This window comes from Berghia stephanieae, chromosome 10, assembly GCF_034508935.2.
Source record: "Berghia stephanieae isolate SIO BIC M18660-M18661 chromosome 10, UCSD_Bste_1.3, whole genome shotgun sequence".
Lineage (NCBI taxonomy): Eukaryota > Metazoa > Mollusca > Gastropoda > Nudibranchia > Aeolidiidae > Berghia > Berghia stephanieae.
This window is the reverse complement of record NC_088369.1, coordinates 34,227,689-34,250,188: the sequence shown is the minus strand read 5'-3', so window position 1 is coordinate 34,250,188 and position 22,500 is coordinate 34,227,689. Positions and strand designations below refer to the sequence as shown.

General features: G+C 36.7%; 2 protein-coding genes across 2 annotated transcripts in view; both read left to right on the top strand.

Annotated features, from left to right (window-relative positions):
- Positions 1 to 22,500, top strand: part of LOC144981024 (uncharacterized) — a 342,192-nt gene that overhangs the window by 250,736 nt on the left and 68,956 nt on the right. The window lies entirely within an intron of this gene.
- Positions 10,887 to 12,547, top strand: LOC144981023 (uncharacterized). The gene is made up of 3 exons (XM_078929089.1): positions 10,887 to 11,073; positions 11,577 to 11,777; positions 12,314 to 12,547. Exons 1-3 carry the CDS (start codon positions 11,019 to 11,021, stop codon positions 12,532 to 12,534), a joined length of 477 nt encoding a protein of 158 aa, XP_078785215.1. The 5' UTR covers positions 10,887 to 11,018; the 3' UTR covers positions 12,535 to 12,547.

The window sequence follows — 22,500 nt, the reverse complement described above, 5'->3', positions numbered from 1 at the left end:
ACGTCACTTCCTTCCTAATGACGCATGGTAACTTAGTAACACTGGCTCTAAACTATCGGAACAATGGCGGGCACCCGTATGAAATATTTCCCCGACGAACATAAAATCGTATCCAGAGGAAAAAAACCCATAAATTTGATCATATTTTGACTTTTACACATTCTTATCACAAGGTATATGAAAAGTTCTAGCCAGCATGAAGAATAAACAGTAATGATTTTCTTTGTTTAGAACCAAGATGGCCTCCGTTGCCGGGTGGCGTGACATCAGACTACTGAATCCAATTGCTGTCGAATCCCCTTTGTCGCTCAGAGTCAGTCGAAATATTTTAACGAAAGCGAGTGGAATGTGAGATGTATGAAGTTGCACTGCCCTTGCTCTCTTATTTTGTAGCAGTTTGCGTGTTGCAAACCCCTTGCCTCTTAGTGCGGAAAGTCAATTTGAATCGGACCTCATCAGTCAATGGGACTTAGGGATACCATTTTTCCTTACCCGATAATGCAACGATAACTTACTTGCGGTTTTGCCGAAAAGAAAAAGAAAAAAATAAGACGTCTGAAATTCGATACCTATTTGAGGGAGACGCTAGGAGTCGGAACTTTGCAATGGAATAGGGATCATTCCGCATTAAACTTGAGTGTTTATATAATGCAATATCCACTAAACGTGCTCAACGCGGTTTGCAAGAGATCCCTAGCAAACAGTAACACTTAACATGTATGTAGGACGAGACATGAGACAGATGGATGATACTTCAATATTTTTTTCGGACAGTGCCGACGCTGTTGGAAGTCCAAGTACTCATTTTACGCCCGAGTACGAAGAAGGTTTATGAATAAAGAGCCTTTTCCAAGGACTCAACTATGTGCTGCTCATTAATTTAATGACAAACTGTTACAACACTGTCGGGCAGGGGAATAGACTATTAGATAGAATGAACTTGACGTCACTCGGGTCTTTGTTATTGTTTTTTGCCATCCGCGTTTATGAGCAATTCTCAATTAACTGCAGTATCAGGACTATAATATTCATGATTACACAAAGTTTTGTTTGCTGGTCCGTTATACTTCCAGATGGCAATGTTGTGAACTTATTAGCCAAGCGCATACAATCCATAGCCCTTTTTTTTTGATAAACTATTTTTAGTAACACCACGTGACCACAATGCACCCAATATTTTGTAAATAAAGTGCGGCTGACGACCTACCTTGTCAGATGTCCCGAGCGTATCGCGGTTTTACTTACTTTCTATGGGGAGCAATCTATTATTTATTCCAGTCCAGCCTTTTTTCCCCCCAAATGAGTCATTGGTTACATGCCTTTTGTCCAAATGCTGTTCAACAATCGGACGTGTCATAAGAAATAGAAAAATGATTTATACAAATTGTTTATAATTACCTTAAAATTGTATTTTGATGGGCGGGGTAAACAAACAAGGACAGAAAAAAAAAAGAAAAGAAAAACAAAACAAAATAACAACAACAGCAACGGACAAACGAATAACGCCAGAATGAAAACCCTGATTCGTAAATTAAAAGAAAAAATAAATTAAAATAGAGCTTTATATAGAGCAATATCCACTAAATGTGCTCAAAGCGCTTTACAGGGGGTCCCTGGTCAACAGCAATATTTAACATGTAGGACAGGACATGACGCCTGTAAGGCGATATTACAATTTTTCGGACACAGACGTTGTAAACGGCCAGGTACTCATTTTACACCTGAGTATGATGAGAGAATGTGAGTAAAGAGCCTTCTCCAAGGACTATGAGTCGAGCGCGTAGGTCCTTAGTTGAAAATGTGTGCACGTTGAGTAAACCTGATGCCAATTTTTTTTTCTAAAAAGGGGGGGGGGGGTAGGTTAACGTAACATGACAAGAAATGTCATTTCTAACATTTACACCCTGATCCCAACATAATACCTTCTGGAGGCAATGAATGAAACTTGTAAACAACCTGCGGGTCAAGCTGAATAAACAACTCTTTTTTTTTTATTCAAGGTTTCGAAAACTGGGAATTATTTTGACGTGTGTCGCCCCGGAGTAACGACCAGACCATGTGGAGATTTGATATAGATAGTATGCGCTTGGCTGAGAAGCTCATAACATTGCCATCCGGAAGTATAACGGACCAACACACAAAACTGTGTGTATCCATGAACGTTTATAGTCAGGTTAATACAGTTCAGTGAGCATTACTCATAAACCCGGATGGCAAAAAACAATAACAAAGACTTAAGTGACGTCATCTTCGAACTATCTATAGATAGAATGCGCTTGGCCAAGGAGTTCACAACATTGCCATCCGGAAGTATAAAGGACCAACACACAAACTCTGTGTAACCATGAACGTTTATAGTCTGGTTAATACAGTTTAGTGAGAACAACTCACAAACGCGGATGGCAAAAACAATAACAAAGGCCTGAGTGACGTCATCTGCATACTATCTATAGAATTAGATCGAATAACATAGAAAAAAGTAGGAATGGAAACGTACTTCACCAACACGACAAGGATTAGCTCATGTCCTTACATCACAGGCACCGATGGCGTATGGGATTTGTAAAATTTTTTTTAGCAAAATCAAATCAAAAACAAACAAATAAGGACAGTAAAATAAATATAAAAAATAAAATAAAATAAAATAAAAACAAATCAAAACAAAACTACCACAACACCAGCCAAAACAACAACAATAAACAAACAAACAAAAGAAAAACGCCACAATAAAAATTCTGATTCGTAGGTCCCAGTTCAAATCTTGCACCGACACTTGACAGTAAAGCTAAAAAGTAGACATTTCCATAGGGGTCGTGACCTAGGTGTGGTCCAGCCCCCTAAGCTCAAGTCTAAGAAGTTGAGCTTTGAGCTTTGAGGTTTTTATATAGCGCAATATCCACTAAACGTATTCAAAGCGCTCTACAAAGGGTCCCTGGCCAACAGCACCATTTAACATTTTGGACGGGACATGACGCCTGTTAGGGATATTACATTGTTTTTTCGTACAGAGACAACGCTGTTAACGGCCAGGTACTCATTTTACACCTGAGTACGGTGAGAAAATGTGAGTAATGAGCCTTCTCCAAGGACTCAACAATGCGCCGAGCGAGGCTCGATCCCAGGACCTTCCGATCCGAAAGCGAGTGTCATACCAGAAGACCACATAGCCGCACAAAGACTAGAAATAAATAGTATGCCTCAAAAGTTAAGGATCGATACAACTTTTCGAGGGGGTCTCTTCTCTGAAGACTCTTTCTGGTTTAGCTCTAGCCAAGTTTCGAAAACTGAGTACGAATCGGATCGAAAGAATAACTGAAAAGGAAACTCCATTGAGTGGAACACACTGTCATGGATATAATACTACCACGCTATCGGTTTAACCTCTCTTACCTTGTCTCAGAGCTGCCCATCTGAAATTTTTAAAAAATCGCAGGTTTCAAGGTAAAAGAAGATAACGTCATTTTAAACAGTTTTAGAAATAAATAATTTGCCTTCAAGTAAGATAATATAGTAATAATAATAATAATAATAATAATAATAATAATAATAATAATAATAATAATAATAATAATAATAATAATAATAATAATACATGACATTTATAACGCGCATTTTCATCACTGGGTGATGCTCAATGCGCGAAACAATAATATAGTGACATTATTATACAAATGAAACATTATACATACTACATCAACATAATATTATCATATTACAACAATGTAATAACTAAACATAAAGTCATTAATACAAGATATGTTAAAATACATCCACATGCTATGTCAAATACGGAAATAATATAAAATAATGATATAATAACATAAACTAAATTAACATTCCAAAAATACTCCTAAGTCCTAAATATAGTTTCTCGTTTCTATGGACCAACCTTTCCTTTTCAACAAGATTTATTGAGTCAAAGAGGCGATGGAGCCGAAAGTTCGTATTTCTACGAAGTTTTCGTAGTACTAGGAAGGTCTGTTGTCCCCTGGCTATGTGGTCTCGTGGTTTGACTCGCCTTCGGACTGGAACGTCCAAAGCGCATATTTGAATCCTTGAAGAAGGCTCTTTATTCACAATGTCTCACCTTACTCAGTGTAAAATGTTGTCTCAATCGGGAAAAAAATGTAATATCGCCTAACAGGCGTTATGTCTTGCCCTATGGATAGTATGCGCTTGGCTAAGCAGCTCACAACATTGCCATCCGGAAGTATAACGGACCAACACACAAAAGTCTGGTTAATACAGTTTAGTGAGAAGTCCTCATAAATGTGGATGACAAAAAACAATAACAAAGACCTGAGTGACGCCATCTTCGTTCTATCGATATGTTCAGCGTTGCTGTTGGCTAGGGACCCTTTGTGAAGTGCTTTGAGCACGTATAGTGGATAATGCGCTATATAAAAACCCAAAATGAGTACCACCTCTCCTTCCTCCTATGATGGGTCCATTCATTCATCTCCTCATTCAATCCTTCCTTTTTTCATTCACTGGTTCATCAAGAAGGAACCCTAATCCATGAATTATTCATTTCAATTTGTTTCCACAATGCAACAAGACCAGGAGAACACAGGGCCATGTTTTCTTCTATCCCTCTTTTAATCTTGGCTATTAGACGGGTCTAGCACCCCCCCCCCCCCTCTCTCTCTCTCTCTCTCTCTCCAATCCCCCCAACCCCACTCCATCGCACATCCATGACTTAATCAACGTCTCTCTCTCTCTCTCTCTCTCTCTCTCTCTCTCTCTCTCTCTCTCTCTCTCTCTCTCTCTTCCTCTCTCTCTCCCACCACTCTCTCAAGCTCTCTCTCTCTCTCTCTCTCTCTCTCTCCATATATATATATATATATATATATATATATATATATATATATATCTTTATCCATCTATTCATCTATCCGTCTGTCCATCCATCCATCTTACTTTCAATCTATCTATCTATCTCTCTATCTATATTTGTATCTATCCGTCTGCATTTCTACCTACTTATCCATCTATCTATCCAACTCCCCCCCCTCTCTCTCTCTCTATCTCTCTCTCTCTCTCTCTTTCTCTCTCTCTCTCTATTTCGATATCATTGAGGAAGCTAAAAAACAAAGAATTTAGAGAAAACGCATACGTCAGAAACTGTTTTTATCTCGTGTTTAGCCAGCCAGAGATGTGATCAGTCTTTACCTTATTAAAGTGACAATTTAAGGAGCAAGCACTGGTGTAAGATTAAGATCGAGGAAGACTGATGTCTTATGACTTTTATTCTTGTATGTTTTCTTTCACGCTTTGTCTGGTTGTCTTTCATACATACTTTTGAAGATCTTTATCTTTTACCGTCGGTCTTTAGCCACATTCTTCACGTTTCCTAGAATGCCTTTAAATATGTTTACATTGTTTTTGAAGATTCCAGTCCTTGCCATGCTTTATTCTCACATAATACCAGGGGGCGAAGTGGCCGAGTGCACTGTGATCCGTGTTCGACCCACGCTTCAGGCAATTTCGGTTTTTTTCCTTGGGCAAGATTCATCATCATCCATTGTGGCTTGTGCTTTTGAGTACGTTGCCGGTCAGTGCTGTCTCCACGAATCACGATCCTCTGCGGTGCGCATGAAATCGGTGTTGCTTTTTAAGTCACATTTGGCAAGATTATTAACCCCAAAGTTGCTCACTTTGACAACTTGTTTGATTCATGTTGACACCAGACATCCTGTTTGATGGGTTATCTATATAATATACCTTCATGCAATGCCTAGGCGACGAGAATCTTCTTCTTCTTCTTCTTCCATTAAGGCCTAAGCTCCAGGCTAAAGATTGTATGGCTGTTTTTTCAGTACCAGGGGTTTTAGAGGGAAGCAGGGAGCAAGTTTTTTGAGGTCATCAGTCGAAAGGGTGTCGTTACGAAAGGGCGTAATTTTAAACAATCCAGACCAGTCATTTTTCTACTCATGTTTTCACAGTGAATTATTTTTCACAATCTGTGAATTCGGAATCCAATGAAGAGAGGTTAGAGTGACAATTTAGCCGATTAAGATAAAGATTGAGCTTTATATAGCGCAATATCCACTAAATGTGCTCAAAGCTCTTTACAAGGGGTCCCTGGCCAACAGCAACATTTAACATGTAGGACGGGACATGACGGCTGTTAGGCGATATTACAATTTTTCGGACAAATACAACGCTGTTAACGGCCAGGTACTCATTTTACACCTGAGTACGGTGAGAGAATGTGAGTAAAGAGCCTTTTCCAAGGACTCAACTATGCGCCGAAAGCGAGGCTCGAACCCAGGACCTTCCGATCCGAAAGCGAGTGTCATGCCACTAGAACACATAGCCGCACAAGGGGTTTTAGAGGGAAGCGATACTTTAATCAAATAGACAAATGTATACAATCTTTATAACACATTTCTACATTTCAATTTAAAATTCCACCGGGATTTCATGAATTCGTTTTAATTTTGTTTTCTGTAATTTATTTATTCATTGTTTTCTCCATTGCCAACTTAGAGAGTTCATTAATTATCAAAACATTCTATCGAACAGAGTAAAATAATCAATTAGAGTATTACTCATAGATTCGCGTGCTGGCCTGAGAAATTTGTTTATAGTTTTTGTTATTGTTTGCAGCTCTAGTAATAACGTGAATAATGTAACAAGAATTGTGAGGGGTTTTTTGTAATAGGGGGATATTCATTTATTGTGCCTAAACGCTTTACAAGAGGTACCAAGCCAAGAGCAACACTAACATTTAGGACGATATATGAGGCCTGTATAGAGCTGTCACGTTTTATTTTTAAAATTTTTTGACAGGGATAACTCTATTACTGGCCAGCAGGTGCTTATTTCCCACTTAATACGGTGAAAGAATATGAGCAAATAGCCTTCTTCCATGAATCAACTTTGCGCCGCCCCTAGCAAGATTCAAACCAGGTACCTGGATTCTAGAAGCCGAGTGCTATGTGCAAAGCGGCATAATAGCTTAACCCTCTCCTTATCAACAATAAGAAAATCGTCGAAGTCGTTACGATGCAACCAACCATTTTATCATTTTGTACATCATAAAATTAAATGAAAATATTTTGTTTTATAGTTATATCAACTTGACACTGTGTAGTAGATCTCATTTTTTCTGAACAATATTATGTATAGAATGTACTTGTTGCTTTTCTGTGTGGGTAAGATAAATCTGGTTTTGTGTTGGGTGGGTGTGAAGTTTTGGGAAACGTTCTGAAAATCTCTGGTAAGGAGAGAGTTAATTGTTGCACTCTGAAATAGAAGCCTATCTATGACATGCCACATTATTTATTTCTTTTTGAAAATGTGATGACCCATCGTCTCGTGCTGCCATGTGGTCTTGTGGTATGACACTCGCTTTGGGATCGGGAGGTCCTGGGTTCGAGCCTCGCTCGGCGCATAGTTGAGTCCTTGGAAAAGGCTCAAGTGTAAAATGAATACCTGGCCGTTGAAAGAGTCACAAAAAATGGTAATATCGCCTATTGGGCGTCATGTTTTGTTCCACATGTTACGTGTTGCTGTTGGTCAGGGACCCCTTGTAAAGCACTTTGAGCACATTTAGTGGATATTGCGCTATGTAAAAAGGCTCAATTTTTTTCATGAGGTCGGGCTGAATCGGATGCCGAAAAAAATGAATTAAAAGATAGGATGATTAGAAATACAAACTTGGAGTTGTTTGCAATGACAAAATATATATGGTTATTTAAAAGTAGCTGGTTACCAAAACATTATTTTGAGAGAATTAGCTTTAAAATTATAACAACAAAATTTAATTAAAGACACAGCATACAATAGAATGCTTTTGGGAAATGAAAGATAAATGGTCATCGTCTTTTAAAGAAATCTCATTTTTTCTACAGACTGCCATTTTTACCTTTAGAACTCTCTAGATCGAAACTAGGTTCATTGACATTGTATGTTTTCCGAGGCCAGCGCACATTTATTCTCCAGCATAACGACGAGACATTAACCTCTTACAGTATCATAGTTGTGGCTATGACCAGTTTTCAGTACCTAATTCATCTCGAGATAATACCACTTTGAGATGCTGGGCCACAAATATCAATGTGACAGATTAGGGAGCAGGCACTGGTGAAAGATATTTAAAAAAAATATAAATTGAGCTTTTATATAGAGCAATATCCACTAAACGTGCCCAAAGCGCTTTATAAGAGGTCCCTCTGGCCAACAGCAACACTAAACATGTAGGACCGGACGTGATGCCTTTTAGGCAACATTACAGTTTCTTTCGGACATAGACAACACTGTTAACGGCAAGGTACTCGTTTTACACCTGAGTACGGTGAGAGAAAGTGATTAAAGAGCCTTTCCCAAGGACTCAACTATGCGCCGAGCGAGGCTCGAACCCAGGACCTTCCGATCCGAAAGCATGATCAAAGGACGTCATAGCCACAGTAAGCTCTTGGAAAATGTGTTTAAACAGTGCCACACAAAGTGCCAATTGTCTGGTAACCCCTGTTGTGTAATGGTAGCACCTCTGACCGCTAATCAGGAGGTTATAAGTCTAGAAAGACCATCCTCAGGCCATAAGCCTTCTTTAACATTAATTTAGCCTGACACTAGGGCTTATCCATTGACGTTACTTTTAGCCTAGTGAGTTGTCGTTTATAGTGCTCATGGATTTTTTAAAAAACTGGTTGAACTGTTGAAAACAACTCGCGATTCGCTTTCTTTTGGTGATCTGGCCTTGTCTTTTGGCGTCATATTTTGGTCAGTGTCAGGCTATAAGGTTACGAAGGTTACGGTCAGATGATAAAAATCAAATTTTTAGTCATAAATATAAAACTTGGGTAGGGTTTATATATATATATATATATATATATATATATATATATATATATATATATATATATATATATATATATATATACATATTATTGGGGACAATGAATATAATAATGTGATAGGGTAGAGAAGTCGTGACGTCAAACCTTCTACTCTTCCGGTTCCAATATCCTTGGAAGTGTTATGCAACTAGTCTTTCTGAGGATTAATAATGAAAAGATTACAGATTGAAGCAAAGGTGAAATAAACTATTGTAGTAGCAGGCTGTTTCGGCATATTTTTTCGTTTTAAGGGACGTAAAAGATCAAGGATGAATGATTTTTATTGTCGACCAGTAACATATTTAGACTAGAAAATGACATATGACGCCATCGCTATGAAACTAGAAGATCAATTACAAACGGTTTGTATCCAGTCTTCGGCGAGAGGTGTTTTACACTTCCAATGAGATTGGAACCAGTTGCTTGACATTACATATTTATTCCTTATTGCATTAAGTGACCAAAAAAAAAATAATTTTAATTGACATTTCTGGTCATAATATAAACTTTAAAATTACTTTTTGACGACTGTTTCACACTGACGTCACACCAGATGGAGTCTATGGGTCACAAATGGAATTTGTCGTAGTAGTAAGGGCAGTTTGGGTGGGTGAATAATGAACCGGAAGTCAAAGGACCACTCACAGGACACTGACACCATCGCCGACTCAATGATTTCCCATAAAATAATGATATCGACGAATTTCCAAGACAAGGGAGAGATGTGAGTGACCGAAGAACAGCAAACCGACCATGTATAGATACCCCTTTCCACCACCTCTTTACCCCCAACAAACCTCCTCCTTAACTCATTCAATCCTAGAGACATTTTGCTACTATTCAAAATTGGGAAAAAATGTATTTAAAATGAGCATGTACATAGACAGTTTTATTCAACTATCATTAAACATGAAAACCTAAAAACAATAGCTTTGATACTACGCCTATAATTTGTCTAAGAAAAATGTATAAATAGGCATGGGGTAAAAGTAACCCGGGTAAACTTCGGATATAGTCGGTGTTAGGGTTGAGTGAGTTAACTCTCTCCTTACCAACCGTTTTCAGTATTTTCCCAAAATGGCAGGCTTACCCAGCAGACAAATTGCATAGCTGCCTACCGTTACGGAATTTCCGGAATTGTTACGGAAATTTGAAAAAATGCAGCGCTGTTCCGGAAAATACGGATGTTAATTTTTTTGTTCCGGAAGTAAAATGCGAATTTTATTTTCTCCGATTGCGATGCTTTAATAAACATTATTTCGAAATACGACTTTGACGACGTATTGCCAGATTGGACTTTTTGGCACCAATCAATCAGAGCCAAGTTTCTTGCCTCAAACTTTGAATAAAATATCAACTTAGCTCTTTTGGTGTAAAAAAATGAAATAATTTAGTTATTTTTGTTTTGTTATCGACGTTCATTACTATTTTCCGGTCACTTCCCATTTTCATTTCGTCTTTGTGATTCACGTTGGTCGCGGCTTCAACATTTAAATACAACTATCCCGTTCGTCTTATATCTCTAATTTTTAAAAGTAAACTTGATCAACAAGAATGTCTACCATTGGAAAAAGGAAAATTACTTCCACTGAAGAATCTTCTTCAAAAAGACGATTTCAATGTTACCGCGAGGAATACACGGAGAAATATAATTTTATTAAACCAGTGAGCAGTGACGATTCTCGCGTATTTTGTGAAGTTTGTAATTCTGCATTCGGAATTAAACACGGTGGAGTTGATGATGTGAGGAGACATGTTGAAGGCGCACGCCATATTAAAAATTGTGATTTGAAGAAAAAAGTAAAGTCAAACACTTTGATTTCTGGATTTTTCAATAAAGCACCAAGTGGAAATGTGACCGACTTTGACATGCAAGTGATAAGTGCAGAGGCAAAAATGGTGGATATTGTAATTGATTTAAATCTTCCCATGGCATCACTTGATAAGCTAAGTAAAGGGGTAAAATCAATGTTCCCTGACTCCAAGATTGCAAAATCCTTTCAGTGTGGTCGTAGTAAAGGCACTGAAGCTAAAGAAATGTCAGCGCTCACTGTGGACAGTTTGGTTGAACGATTGAAAACACAATGTTTTACCATCTCAACGGACGGCAGTAACGATAGAGGTGGTGAAAAACTTTTTCCACTGGTAGTTAGAACTTTCAACCCTGACATAATGGAAGTACGATCGGATGCACTGTCAGTTCCTGCTATCGATGGATCTGCTACAGGTGAGTCTAATTTAAAAAAATAATATTTTCAAAATATAAATTAATAATAAAATTCCTATTTCTATTGGTTTTATTCATATCCTATACTATAAATATTATAAATAGTATTGTGGGATGTGTTTAAAATATGTCTGACTTATTATTATTGTTATTATTATCATTATTATTATTATTATTATTATTATTATTATTTTCATTATTATTATTATTATTATTATTATTATTATTATTATTATTATTATTATTATTATTATTATTATTATTATTATTATTATTATTATCATATTCATTTTTATTTTTATTAATTAAATTGTAAATTGGAGGCTTTTGGAAATATGTTACAGGTAGATAATGAGGCTATTGATGCTGTTATGAATTGTTCTATTTTTTTACCTACAAAGGAGTGCTCTCTTAATAGGTGTAGACATCCCGTAATTGTTATAGTTATATAACGTTTTATATCAAGGTCACTCATTTTTATTTGTTTGATTTAACAATTTCAGGTGCTAGAATCTTTGGCTTGATTGAGGCTGAGTTTGGTGTTCATTCAATTCCTTGGGAGAACTGTCTGGCTCTTGGGAGTGACAATGCCAACGTCATGGTGGGCAAGGAATCTGGGCTGTATGGCTGCATGCTGAAAAAGCATCAGGAATTGTATTTGTCTGGATGTGTGTGCCATTTAATTCACATTGCTGCTGAAAAAGGTGAGTATTTTGTGACAGTTTGATATCCAATAATTTAGGTCCACTTCGAATGGTTTATAAGGCTTTACTCTGCTCCTTTTAATTTTATCTCTCTCTCTCTCTCTCTCTCTCTCTCTCTCTCTCTCTCTCTCTCTCTCTCTTATATATATATATATATATATATATATATATATATATATATATATATATATATATAATATATATATATATATATATATAATTTTTTAAAGACCAAACTGATTAATTCTACTTATACCACGAAGTTGTCTTTGATTTTTTAAAAATTCAAATTTCAAAACTTGGATTTATTGCCTCAAATGCATTGTACTTTCCAATGTTGTGAGTATGAGTGGGGAAGGGATCATGGTTGCAGACAGATTAGCAACACAATTATTTATATTAATGTTATGGGCAACATACAAAACTTTATTTTTCATTTAGTTGTCTATAAGTTTTTTGTTTTACCTTACAGATTTTAATTGTACTGCTACCCATTCAGATGATTATGACCCCTCTTAATCTGTTTTGTCTATTAGGTGCTGCTTCCTTGCCCTTCAGTCCCAGCCAGCTTCTTATTGATGTTTTCTACTACTTGGATAAGAGCAGCAAGAGGCAGTCTGATCTGAAATGCTGTCAACTGTTCCATCATATTCAGGAAACAAAGATACTGAAGCATGTGGCTACCAGATGGCTGAGCATTGGAATGTGCCTTCCTAGGCTCATCAGTAGTTGGGATGCCCTCTATGCTTTTTTTTAGGGAGGAGGAGAAAGGCATGAAGGAGGGATGTAACACGAAAAAGAAGGTCAGGGATCTAAAAAACATCTTCAGTTCCACCACAAACAAGCTTTACTGTATGTTTCTTTCTCATGCTGTGAAGCAGTTTGAATCAATCAACACTGAACTCCAATGTGACAAACCCATGATTCAGGAATTGCAGGCAAAGTTAAGGAAATTGTATAAAGACACCTTGATCAATTTTGTCAAGCCATCTGCCATCAAGGAGGTTGACATTTTGGACGTTGATTTTCTCTCACCTCATAACACCAAGCAGTCTTCTGATGTTATCATTGGTGACGAAGCTCTCCAGCTGGTCTTTGAAGGAACTCTCAAACCAGAGAGGGTAGAAACGTTTTACAAAGATGTCATCAAGTTTTATCAGGCTGCATGCTCCTACATGAAAAAAAAACTGCCCCTCACTGATCCACTTCTCAAACACATCAGTATCGCGGATCCTGCTCAGCAGAACAACACCACATTTACAGACATGCTCTTCTTCCTCAAAAAATTCCCTCAACTGATTAGCAATGCAACATTTACAGACATACAGAAAGAATTTTCAACATACCAATGCACAGACACATCACACATACAAACAGACAGAGCAGACACTTACTGGCACCAAGTCGGCCTTCTCAAGGAAGATAGTAAATTCATTTTTAACCACCTGCCTAGGATAATGCTTTCTCTCCTCACCATTCCTCATTCTTCTGCTCATTGTGAGAGAATTTTCTCTGTTGTTAGAAAAAACAAGACAGACTTCAGAGGCAGCATGTCTCAACAAACACTTGAGGCTCTGGTTGTGGCCAAGTCTAGACCTGGGGATGCACTAGGGAGGAGCTACTCCAAAAAGGATTTGAAGAGTTTGAAGAGTGCCTATTACAGGTCTCTTCAGGCTTAAATCCTCCACCCTCTTTCTAAGTTTATGTATATATGTAAATATACGGTAGCTGTAAATATTTTGGTGAGTAAATTTTTATCTTTAAAAAGTGTCAATATTGTTAGTAAACCAATCTGTTTACCAAGCTTTGCATGAGTTGGTGCTTGCATTCCTCGCGTGGAAAAAAAATTCCGCGTAAAGTGTTCCTGAAGTTTGAAATCTGGGGTAGGCAGCCCTGAAATTGGTTTTTTTTATTATAACTCAAACAATCTCTCTACCAAACAATGTTATGTTCTTCTTATTAATCGAACAAAGTCTGTTCTTCAAATTTTGTGATGTACAAAATACATCTAAATAAGAAAAAATGTATATTGTGTCGTAACAAACGTGTCAATTTTGCTGTAGGTGGTAAGGAGAGGGTTAACCCTCTCCTTACCACCTATTGGAAAATTGTCACATTTGTTAAGATGCAACTGTCACTTTTCTCATCCAGATTCCATTTCTTTTTGCTATCGTTATATAAACTTGACATTCTGTAACAGAGCTCATATTGTCGAACAATATTATGTATAGAATGTGCTTGGTGCTTTTCTGTTTGAATAAGAAATGTCTATTTTTGTGTTGGGTGGGTGTGAAGTTTTGGGAAAAATTCTGAAAATGGCTGGTAAGGAGAGGGTTAAACCGCCATTCTAATGATAAGTTCTCCCTTATTATATCAATCGGCCTATAAACGTTCAAGGTTAAAAGAAAGCAATTGAGCTTTTATATAGCGCAATTTCCACTAAATGTGCCCAAAGTGCTTTACAGGGGTCCCTAGTCAACAGCAACATTTCGGACAAAGACAACGGTGTTAACGGCCAGGTACTCATTTTACACCTGAGTACGGTAGAGAATATGAGTAAAGAGCCTTTTCCAAGGACTCAACTCTGCGCCGAGCGCGATGCTCGAACCCAGGACCTTCCGATCCGAAAGCGAATGTCATTCCACTAGACCACATAGCCGCACACACATAGTTTTGTGTGTTGGTATGTTATAACCGGCAGGTGGATGCTTTTGAGTATTTTACCCAAACGCATAGCATCAAATTGAAATAATATTGAGAAATGTGTTTGTTCATAGAACGACATGGTTCACATAGAAATACACTCCCACACACAACAGCAAAAGTATACACTTCAGCGATTGTGGTAGGAGATACCTATGAATACTAACGTATAACGCCATGCATTATTCATGAGTACACATATTTATTGTTGGTTATACTTTAAGGGTGAGGAAAGATCAAACGGGAACGCCGACAAGAAAAGAGACGCGGCGAATTTCCAGTTCGGGCATTGATAGGGTTTTCTGTCGTACTCTGATGAAACACATTTATTGTCTTAATTTTCGTCAGAAAATTGTGCGGATATTATGTGGTCTTGTCGTATGACACTCGCTTTCGGATCGGAAGGTCTTGGGTTCGAGCCCTGCTCGGCGTATAGTTGAGTCCTTGGAAAAGGCTCTTTACTCACATTCTCTCACCGTACTTAGGTGTAAAATGAGTACCTGGCCGTTAACAGCGTTGTCTCTGTCCGAAAAAATGGTAATATCACTTAACCCTCTCCTTACCACCTATTGGAAAATCGTCACATTTGTTACGATGCAACCGTCACTTTTCTCATCCAGATTTAAGTTCCTTTTGCTATAACTATAAAAACTTGACATTCTGTAATAGAGTTGATATTGGTATTATGTATAGAATGTGCTTGTTGCTTTTCTGTTTGAGTAAGAAATATCAGTTTTTGTTTTGAGTTGGTGTGAAGTTTTGGGAAAAATTTTGAAAATGGGTGGTAAGGAAAGGGTTAACGGGCGTGATGTCTCGTCCTACATGTTAAGTGTTGCTGTTGACCAGGGACCCCTTGTAAAGCGCTTTCAGCATGTTTGGTGGATATTGTGCTATATAAAAGCTAAATTTTGTTCTGGTCTAGTGGTATGACACTCGCTTTCGGATCGGAAGGTCCTGGGTTCGAGCCTCGCTCGGCGCAAAATTGAGTCCTTGGAGAAGGCTCTTTACTCACATTTTCTCACCGTACTCAGGTGTAAAATGAGTACCTGGCCGTTAACAGCGTTGTCTCTGTCCCAAAAATTTGTCATATCGCCTGACAGGCGTCATGTCTCGTCCTACATGTTAAGTGTTGCTGTTGACCAGGGACCCCTTGTAAAGCGCTTTCAGCGTGTTTAGTGGATATTGTGCTATATAAAAGCTGATTTTTTATTTTTTTTATTATTTAGAAATCATATGGATCGACTAAAATGACCCACAACTTGTTAAAAAGTCTGAAACCTGGGGCACTAATCTTCGTATTCTGAAAAAAAAAACAACTTCCACATTATATTTCATCAAAATATTACCAGAAAACTTATCCATGAAATATCGTTCGTTTAAATGACCCTAATTTTGTCGACAAATCTAACACCTGCTGTACTTTATTGCAATCGTAGAGCACAAAAAGAACAGAGAGATAACACTTTAAAACAAAAGTGTGGGGGTTAACATTCTTCTGTACAGCTCGTATTAACTATTTATTTGCCAAAGAGCACAGAATTACTGGAAAATCTAAAAATCATATAAGATATTTTTACAGATTGATATATTATGACTAACTTGCAAACTTTTCTTTCTTTCTTTCTTTTTATTGTTAATATTATTATTATTATTATTATTATTATTATTATTATTATTATTATTATTATTATTATTATTATTATTATTATTATTATTACTTGGGGGGAGGGGGGGGGGGTAAAAGGCAATTCTATCACCTGTTTGCTCAATTGGTTATTTAGAATATTATCTGCTAAGGGGCGTAATGATCGGTTCCACATTTGACCTTGGCCTTGGGGGAAGCCATCTGACCATCCTGTTGACAGATTAATTTGCACGCACTTGCAGACTTTAATATCGCACAGATTGATGGCTCAAAAGATTTGTCTCGATCTATGTTAATTTCCAGAATACTGTTGTATAATAGTTAAAATAGATGAGTGCCTCTTTGCAATGGACTTGATTTCTCCGAAAAGATTGCAGGTTCTCTGTCGTGATCGCCGTCATGTTAATAAGACGTTGGCAAATGCAGCAAAGAGAAGACCTTTTTACGTATTGAAGCCAATTTCTTTAATCATATTAAGTAGGAATTTACATTAATTAAATTATTTATAACTACAAGTCGTTTTTTAATATTCTCTAAACATCACAAGTTATTTACACGAGAATACAATATAGACCACATAATTTTTAAAAATCGTCATCATCATCATCATCATCATCATCATCATCATCATCATCATCATCATCATCATCATCATCATCATCATCATCATCGTCGTCGTCGTCGTCGTCGTTGTCGTCATCATCATCATCATCATCACCATCATCATCATCATCATCATCATCATCATCATCATCACCATCATCATCATCATCAATATCATCATCATTACCACCACCACCACCACAATCACAACTCCAACAAACAGAACTATAAGATAATATATGATGATAGAGAAGACAGTAAATTCCAATCACTGACCTACATTTAACACAACCATCAGATTGTCTCTTCAGTCACCATTATATTTAAATTATCTCACGCAATGATAACAACTCGAACCACCCGGTGAGAATCTCCAATTAATTTTGATATGATCTAATTTCAACGACAATTTTTTTTTAGAATTACGAATGCACATGCGTGAAAAAAAAATTATCTCTCTCAAGAAAGTGATTTTTTAAAAAAAAATTTGTATCCTATATTACAAACAAAAAAAATAATTCGCTTTATAATTGGTTTTTATATGGCTGGCGGATGTTATGAATGTTTTATCTAAACGCATATAATCTCTCTCTCTCTCTCTCTCTCTCTCTCTCTCTCTCTCTCACTCTCTCGCTCTCTCTCTCTCTCTATATATATATATATATATATGATGCATGGCATTACTCAATGATAATAATATTACTCAAAGATTGCATGCCTAGAGGCGTGTAGCGTGTATTCATTTTTCGGATCCCACTCGTGGTCAGATAACAGGCAGGAGAAACAAAAGAAATCAAAATGGGTTAATGGATTAAGTAGCCAATTTGATTATTTTCTATCAAATAAATTAACCTGTTTTCTTTTCAATCAATTTGTAGAACAAAACGATAATTGCACGAAGGGTGGCCATGATCTCGTGAATTAGCTGGACGGACATGAAAGGAATTTTACGTGCAACAAAACACTGAGTTATGAATCTTCAGGCGATTGCCATTCTCATTCTCAAAACGCTAGTTTGTCATTGGGGAAAATTACATGATATTATTAACCCGTTAAATGCGGTATTCTGGAGAGAGAAAAAAACTTGTATTTAAAAATTTGGCCAGAAAATTCGTTGCTCAAATATTGATCAATTTAAATGACCCTCGTCTTGGCAAAAACTCTCACACCTTGGACTTCGCGAAGTCCCATGTTTGTGAGATTTTTTTTTTGTTTCTTTTTTTTTGTTTTTTTTTTGTTTTTTTTTTTGTTTTTTGTTGTTTTTTTTTTTTGATTTTTTTTTTGGGGGGGGGGGGGGGGGGGGGGGGGGGGGGGGGGGGGGGGGGGGGGGGGGGCAAGATGAGGGTTCTTTAATTCGATCGATAATTATAAAACGAGTTTTCTGGCCAATTTTTTTAAAACCAGTTTTTCCAGAGTACGGCAGTTAAATGGTTAATAGTTTTACACGATGGCAAACACGAACACTGGTTATTAATTGTGCGTTTGATTGTTTGTATTGATGCGATAAAGACATTTTTACTGTGATTGCTTTTGTTTTTTTATTTGTTGTAATCGAATGAACAGAATTTCGATTGGCTTGAAGCAATACAGGCGTATTGTTGCTTTTCTATTACATTATGACACATATTCGAATTATCTAGATGTAATAAGAGAGAGAGATTCTTTTTTGGTATCACGTTGGATAGCCTTTGTAAATGGTGATAGTTCATTTGTTATTGACGAAGAAGGATAGGAAAGATATATATATATATATATATATATATATATATATATATATATATATATATATATATAACAGAGAGGAACACAATGACATAGAGAAAGAGAGGGAGAGAGAGAGAGAGAGAGAGATAGAGAGAGAGAGAGAGAGAGAGAGAGATCGAGAGAGATAGAGATAATAGAGAGATAGATTGAATGAGTATGTATGTTTGTGTATGGGAGAGAGAGAGAGGGGTAGAGAGAGCGAAAGAGAGAGAGAGAGAGAGAGAGAGAGAGAGAGAGAGAGAGAGAGAGAGAGAGAGAGAGAGAGAAATCTGTGGTTAAGCTCGAGATAAAGGGATTGAATAATAAATACTGATAGTTTTATTCCTTGCTATTGGGCCTCCCTGAGATAATCAGTTCGTTCCCCAGCCATGTTTTGGCAATGGCAGGTCGATCATCCTGGGTGTCGATCATGGCTTGACATGAAACTGGCACTGATATTACTCTTTGGCTTTAGAATATGGTCATTAGTCTACTATTCTCCTTACCATCTTAAGGAGATGGTATGAGAAGCAAGATAGGTCTGGTTTTGTGTCTGTGTGTGTGTGTGTGTGTGTGTGTGTGTGTGTGCGTGTGTGTGTGTGAATGAGTATGTTTCAGCCAAAGTAATTTGTAATTTAAGCGCTTAGAGTCTGATGTCTCGGAGTTATAGCGCTATATAAGTTTTCAGCATTATTATTATTATTATTTACATAAAAATGGTCACATTCGTTACGACTCAATTTACACTTTTTTTCTTATTCAGATTTATTTTGTACATCACAATGATCTTTGTTTAATTAATAAGAACATAAAGTTGCTTTGTAGAGAGATTGTCTGAGTTTAAAAAATCAATTTTTCTGCAGGCCAAGCCTCACATTTTAGGAAAATACTGAAAATGATCGGTAAGGAGATAGTTAAACTCATACAAGATTAGTCTTTTTTTTACAGGCAATACATTATTTTTTTAAATTAAAAAATTGAGCCTTCATATAGGGCAATATCCACTAAGTGTGCTCAAAGCGCTTTACAAGGGGTCCCTGGTCAACATCAACATTTAACATGTAGGACGGGACATATCGATCGATATTAAATGTAAATGTTGCTGTTCGAAGCTCGAAGAAATAGATAAATAACAATGGGAAATTGAATGTAAGCTTCAATTTAATAGGGAATGAGATTAGCGGAAGAGTAGCGTCCCTTGATTGGACGTCACCTTACAGAGAGAACGTCAAAATGGTTTTGCGCATGCCGCTTTCACCGGAAGCGAGGACGAGAGACGCATGCGCACAACCAACATGACGTTCTCTCTCTAATAACTTTTCAGCCGGTGACGTCCAATCAAGGGATGCTACTCTTCCGCTAATCTCATTCTCTATAATATACGAAAAAAAGATAAAATAGACGTCTCGGGTTTCCCCTTAATCAACTAAACAGGATGAATGAAACACTGAATGAGATAATTTGGTTGTGGCGCTGTTAAAATGAATAAACAAAAACCATGATCTTAACAACGCCACTACCACAATATCTCATTCGTCTGTAGTGCTTTATTTAACCCTGTTTTGTTGATAAAAGGGAAACCCGAAACGTCCATTTTATCTGTTTTATTTCGTATATTAAATTTGAAGCTTACATTCAATTTCACATTGTTATTTATTTCGATCGATATTTAAGGATGTGTTTTATGGCCAAAATTTTCCAAGAATTATGTCTCTCCCCCCCCCCCCCCCCAGACTGTGGCAGTAGTACACACCTTTGCCGCCATAGGATTTGTAGGGCAAAGTAATTTGACCAAGCTGTCCCAATATTATGTGACCAAAATCTCAAGTAGGCGTAAAGTCGCGATCAACTAGCTATGTGCGGAAATGTGATTTGAAGTGAAAGTGATCAGAAATTGATATGAAATTTTAGTCGTTCGTACTGTAAAACAACAGTGCTCATTATAATGATAGTAATAATACTACTACTAATAATAATGATAATAATAATAATAATAATAATAATAATAATAATAATAATAATAATAATAATAATAATAATAATAATAATAATAATAATAATAATAATAATAATAATAATAATCATAATAATAATCATAGTGATGGTGATGATAATGATCATGATCATCATCATCATCATCATCATCATCATCATCATCATCATCATCATCATCAACATCATCATCACCATCATCATCATCATCATCATCATCATCATCATCATCATCATGAAAATGATAATGATAATGATAATAACAAGAATAACGACAGGTAAAATAGCGGCAGCCCTTTCGTTTTAAATTCATGTTTTTTTTTGTTTTTTGTTTTGTTTTTTTTTGGGGGGGGGGGGGGGTTGTTAGTTTGTTTTTTGTTACTTTGTTTTGTTTTTCTTTAATTTTGTGTTTTGTAAAAACAAATAAACAGGCATGAGATTGTTTCACTACTTAACTAACATCTCTGACATAAAACATTGTCTATTACAACTCTCGTAGGAATAGTAGGCGACGGAAAATTATCCCCAAAAGGTTAGAAAATGTCAATTTGTATTGATCCCAATCGTCCAATAAATTCAGAATCCAATGAAGAGGTGGTGAGATTGACAATTTAGCCGATACTATTAAACAAATAGACAATCTATATACACTCTTTATAACACATTTATACATTTCAATTTCAAATCCTTTCGCCGCATAGTGTTTATTTAATTGCTTGTGAGACCGGTTGGTGGGTGGGGGGGGGGTATAACATGGCGTAGTGGAAAAGCATCACAATTACACATGGCGGTCATAGGTTCTTGCCCGACTGAAGACACCTGATTACAATGAGAGAATGTGAGTATAAAGCCTTTTTTTAAAAAGGACTCAACCTTAAGCCGTCCACCGCCGTACACGAAACGAACCAGGATCTTAAATTTATAAAGTTTTAAAAGTGAGCGTCATTCAAAAAATAATAAAAATAAAATAAAAACATGAACTTTTATATAGCGCATTTTCCACAGATTTATCATTCTCAAAGCGCTTCAAAATGCCCAAACGTCCATTTTATCTGTTTCGTATATTATTAAATTGAAGATTACATTCAATTTCACATTGTTATTTATTTCTTCAAGCTTCGAGCAGCAACATTTACATTTCTCAGTCAAATTGATGAACAGCGTCTGGGTTATCCAAATTTAAAAGAAAAGAAAAAACAAAAAAACAAAAACAGTATAACGTAAGCTCCAGTATCTCATTATTTCCAATAAACTATAAATACTTAAAATCATTAGAGAATCATTCCAATTCCTTAATTTGTATCGTTTATGCTGTCTTGAAAACGAAACAAGATTGAAATACGATTTAAATTGGTTTATCTAGTTATTTTAACTCAGTTATCTAATAAGCAAAACAGACAATACAATCAAAAGAAAGAAAGATAGAAAAGAAAAAAAAAAAAAGTTTTAAAAAATACTTGAGATTGTCCAATGCTCTTAATAATATGTCTTACTTGTCGCTATTATTTGTACTTGCGAAAATGCGGCTTAAAATACCGGGCAAAAAGATATAATATATACCAAGCGCAAAGTGTTATGTGGAGGATAAGATGGAATGAAAAGAGAAAGGGAAGAAGTGAAAGAGGAAGATGAGTGAGACGAAATAGCTAATAGCTACAGGAGAGGAAACTAGAGGGGCGGAGAAGAAGAAGAAGAGAAAATACACATATCTCTCTCTCTCTATCTCTCCCTCTCTCTCTTTCTCTATCTCTCCCTCTCTCTCTTTATCTCTCTCTCTCCCTCTCTCTCTCTATCTCTCCCTCTCTCTTTCACTCTCTCTCTATCTCTCCCTCTCTCTCTCTTTCTCTCTCTATCTCTCTCTCTCTATCTCTCCCTCTCTCTCTTTCTCTCTCTATCTCTTCCTCTCTCTCTTTCTCTCTCTCTCTCTTTCTTTCTCTCTCTCTCTCTATCTCTCTCTATCTCTCTCTTTCTCTCTCTCTCTCTCTTTTTGTCAATAATGACGATTATTCATAAATTCCCATGTCGTCAGCTGTTGCA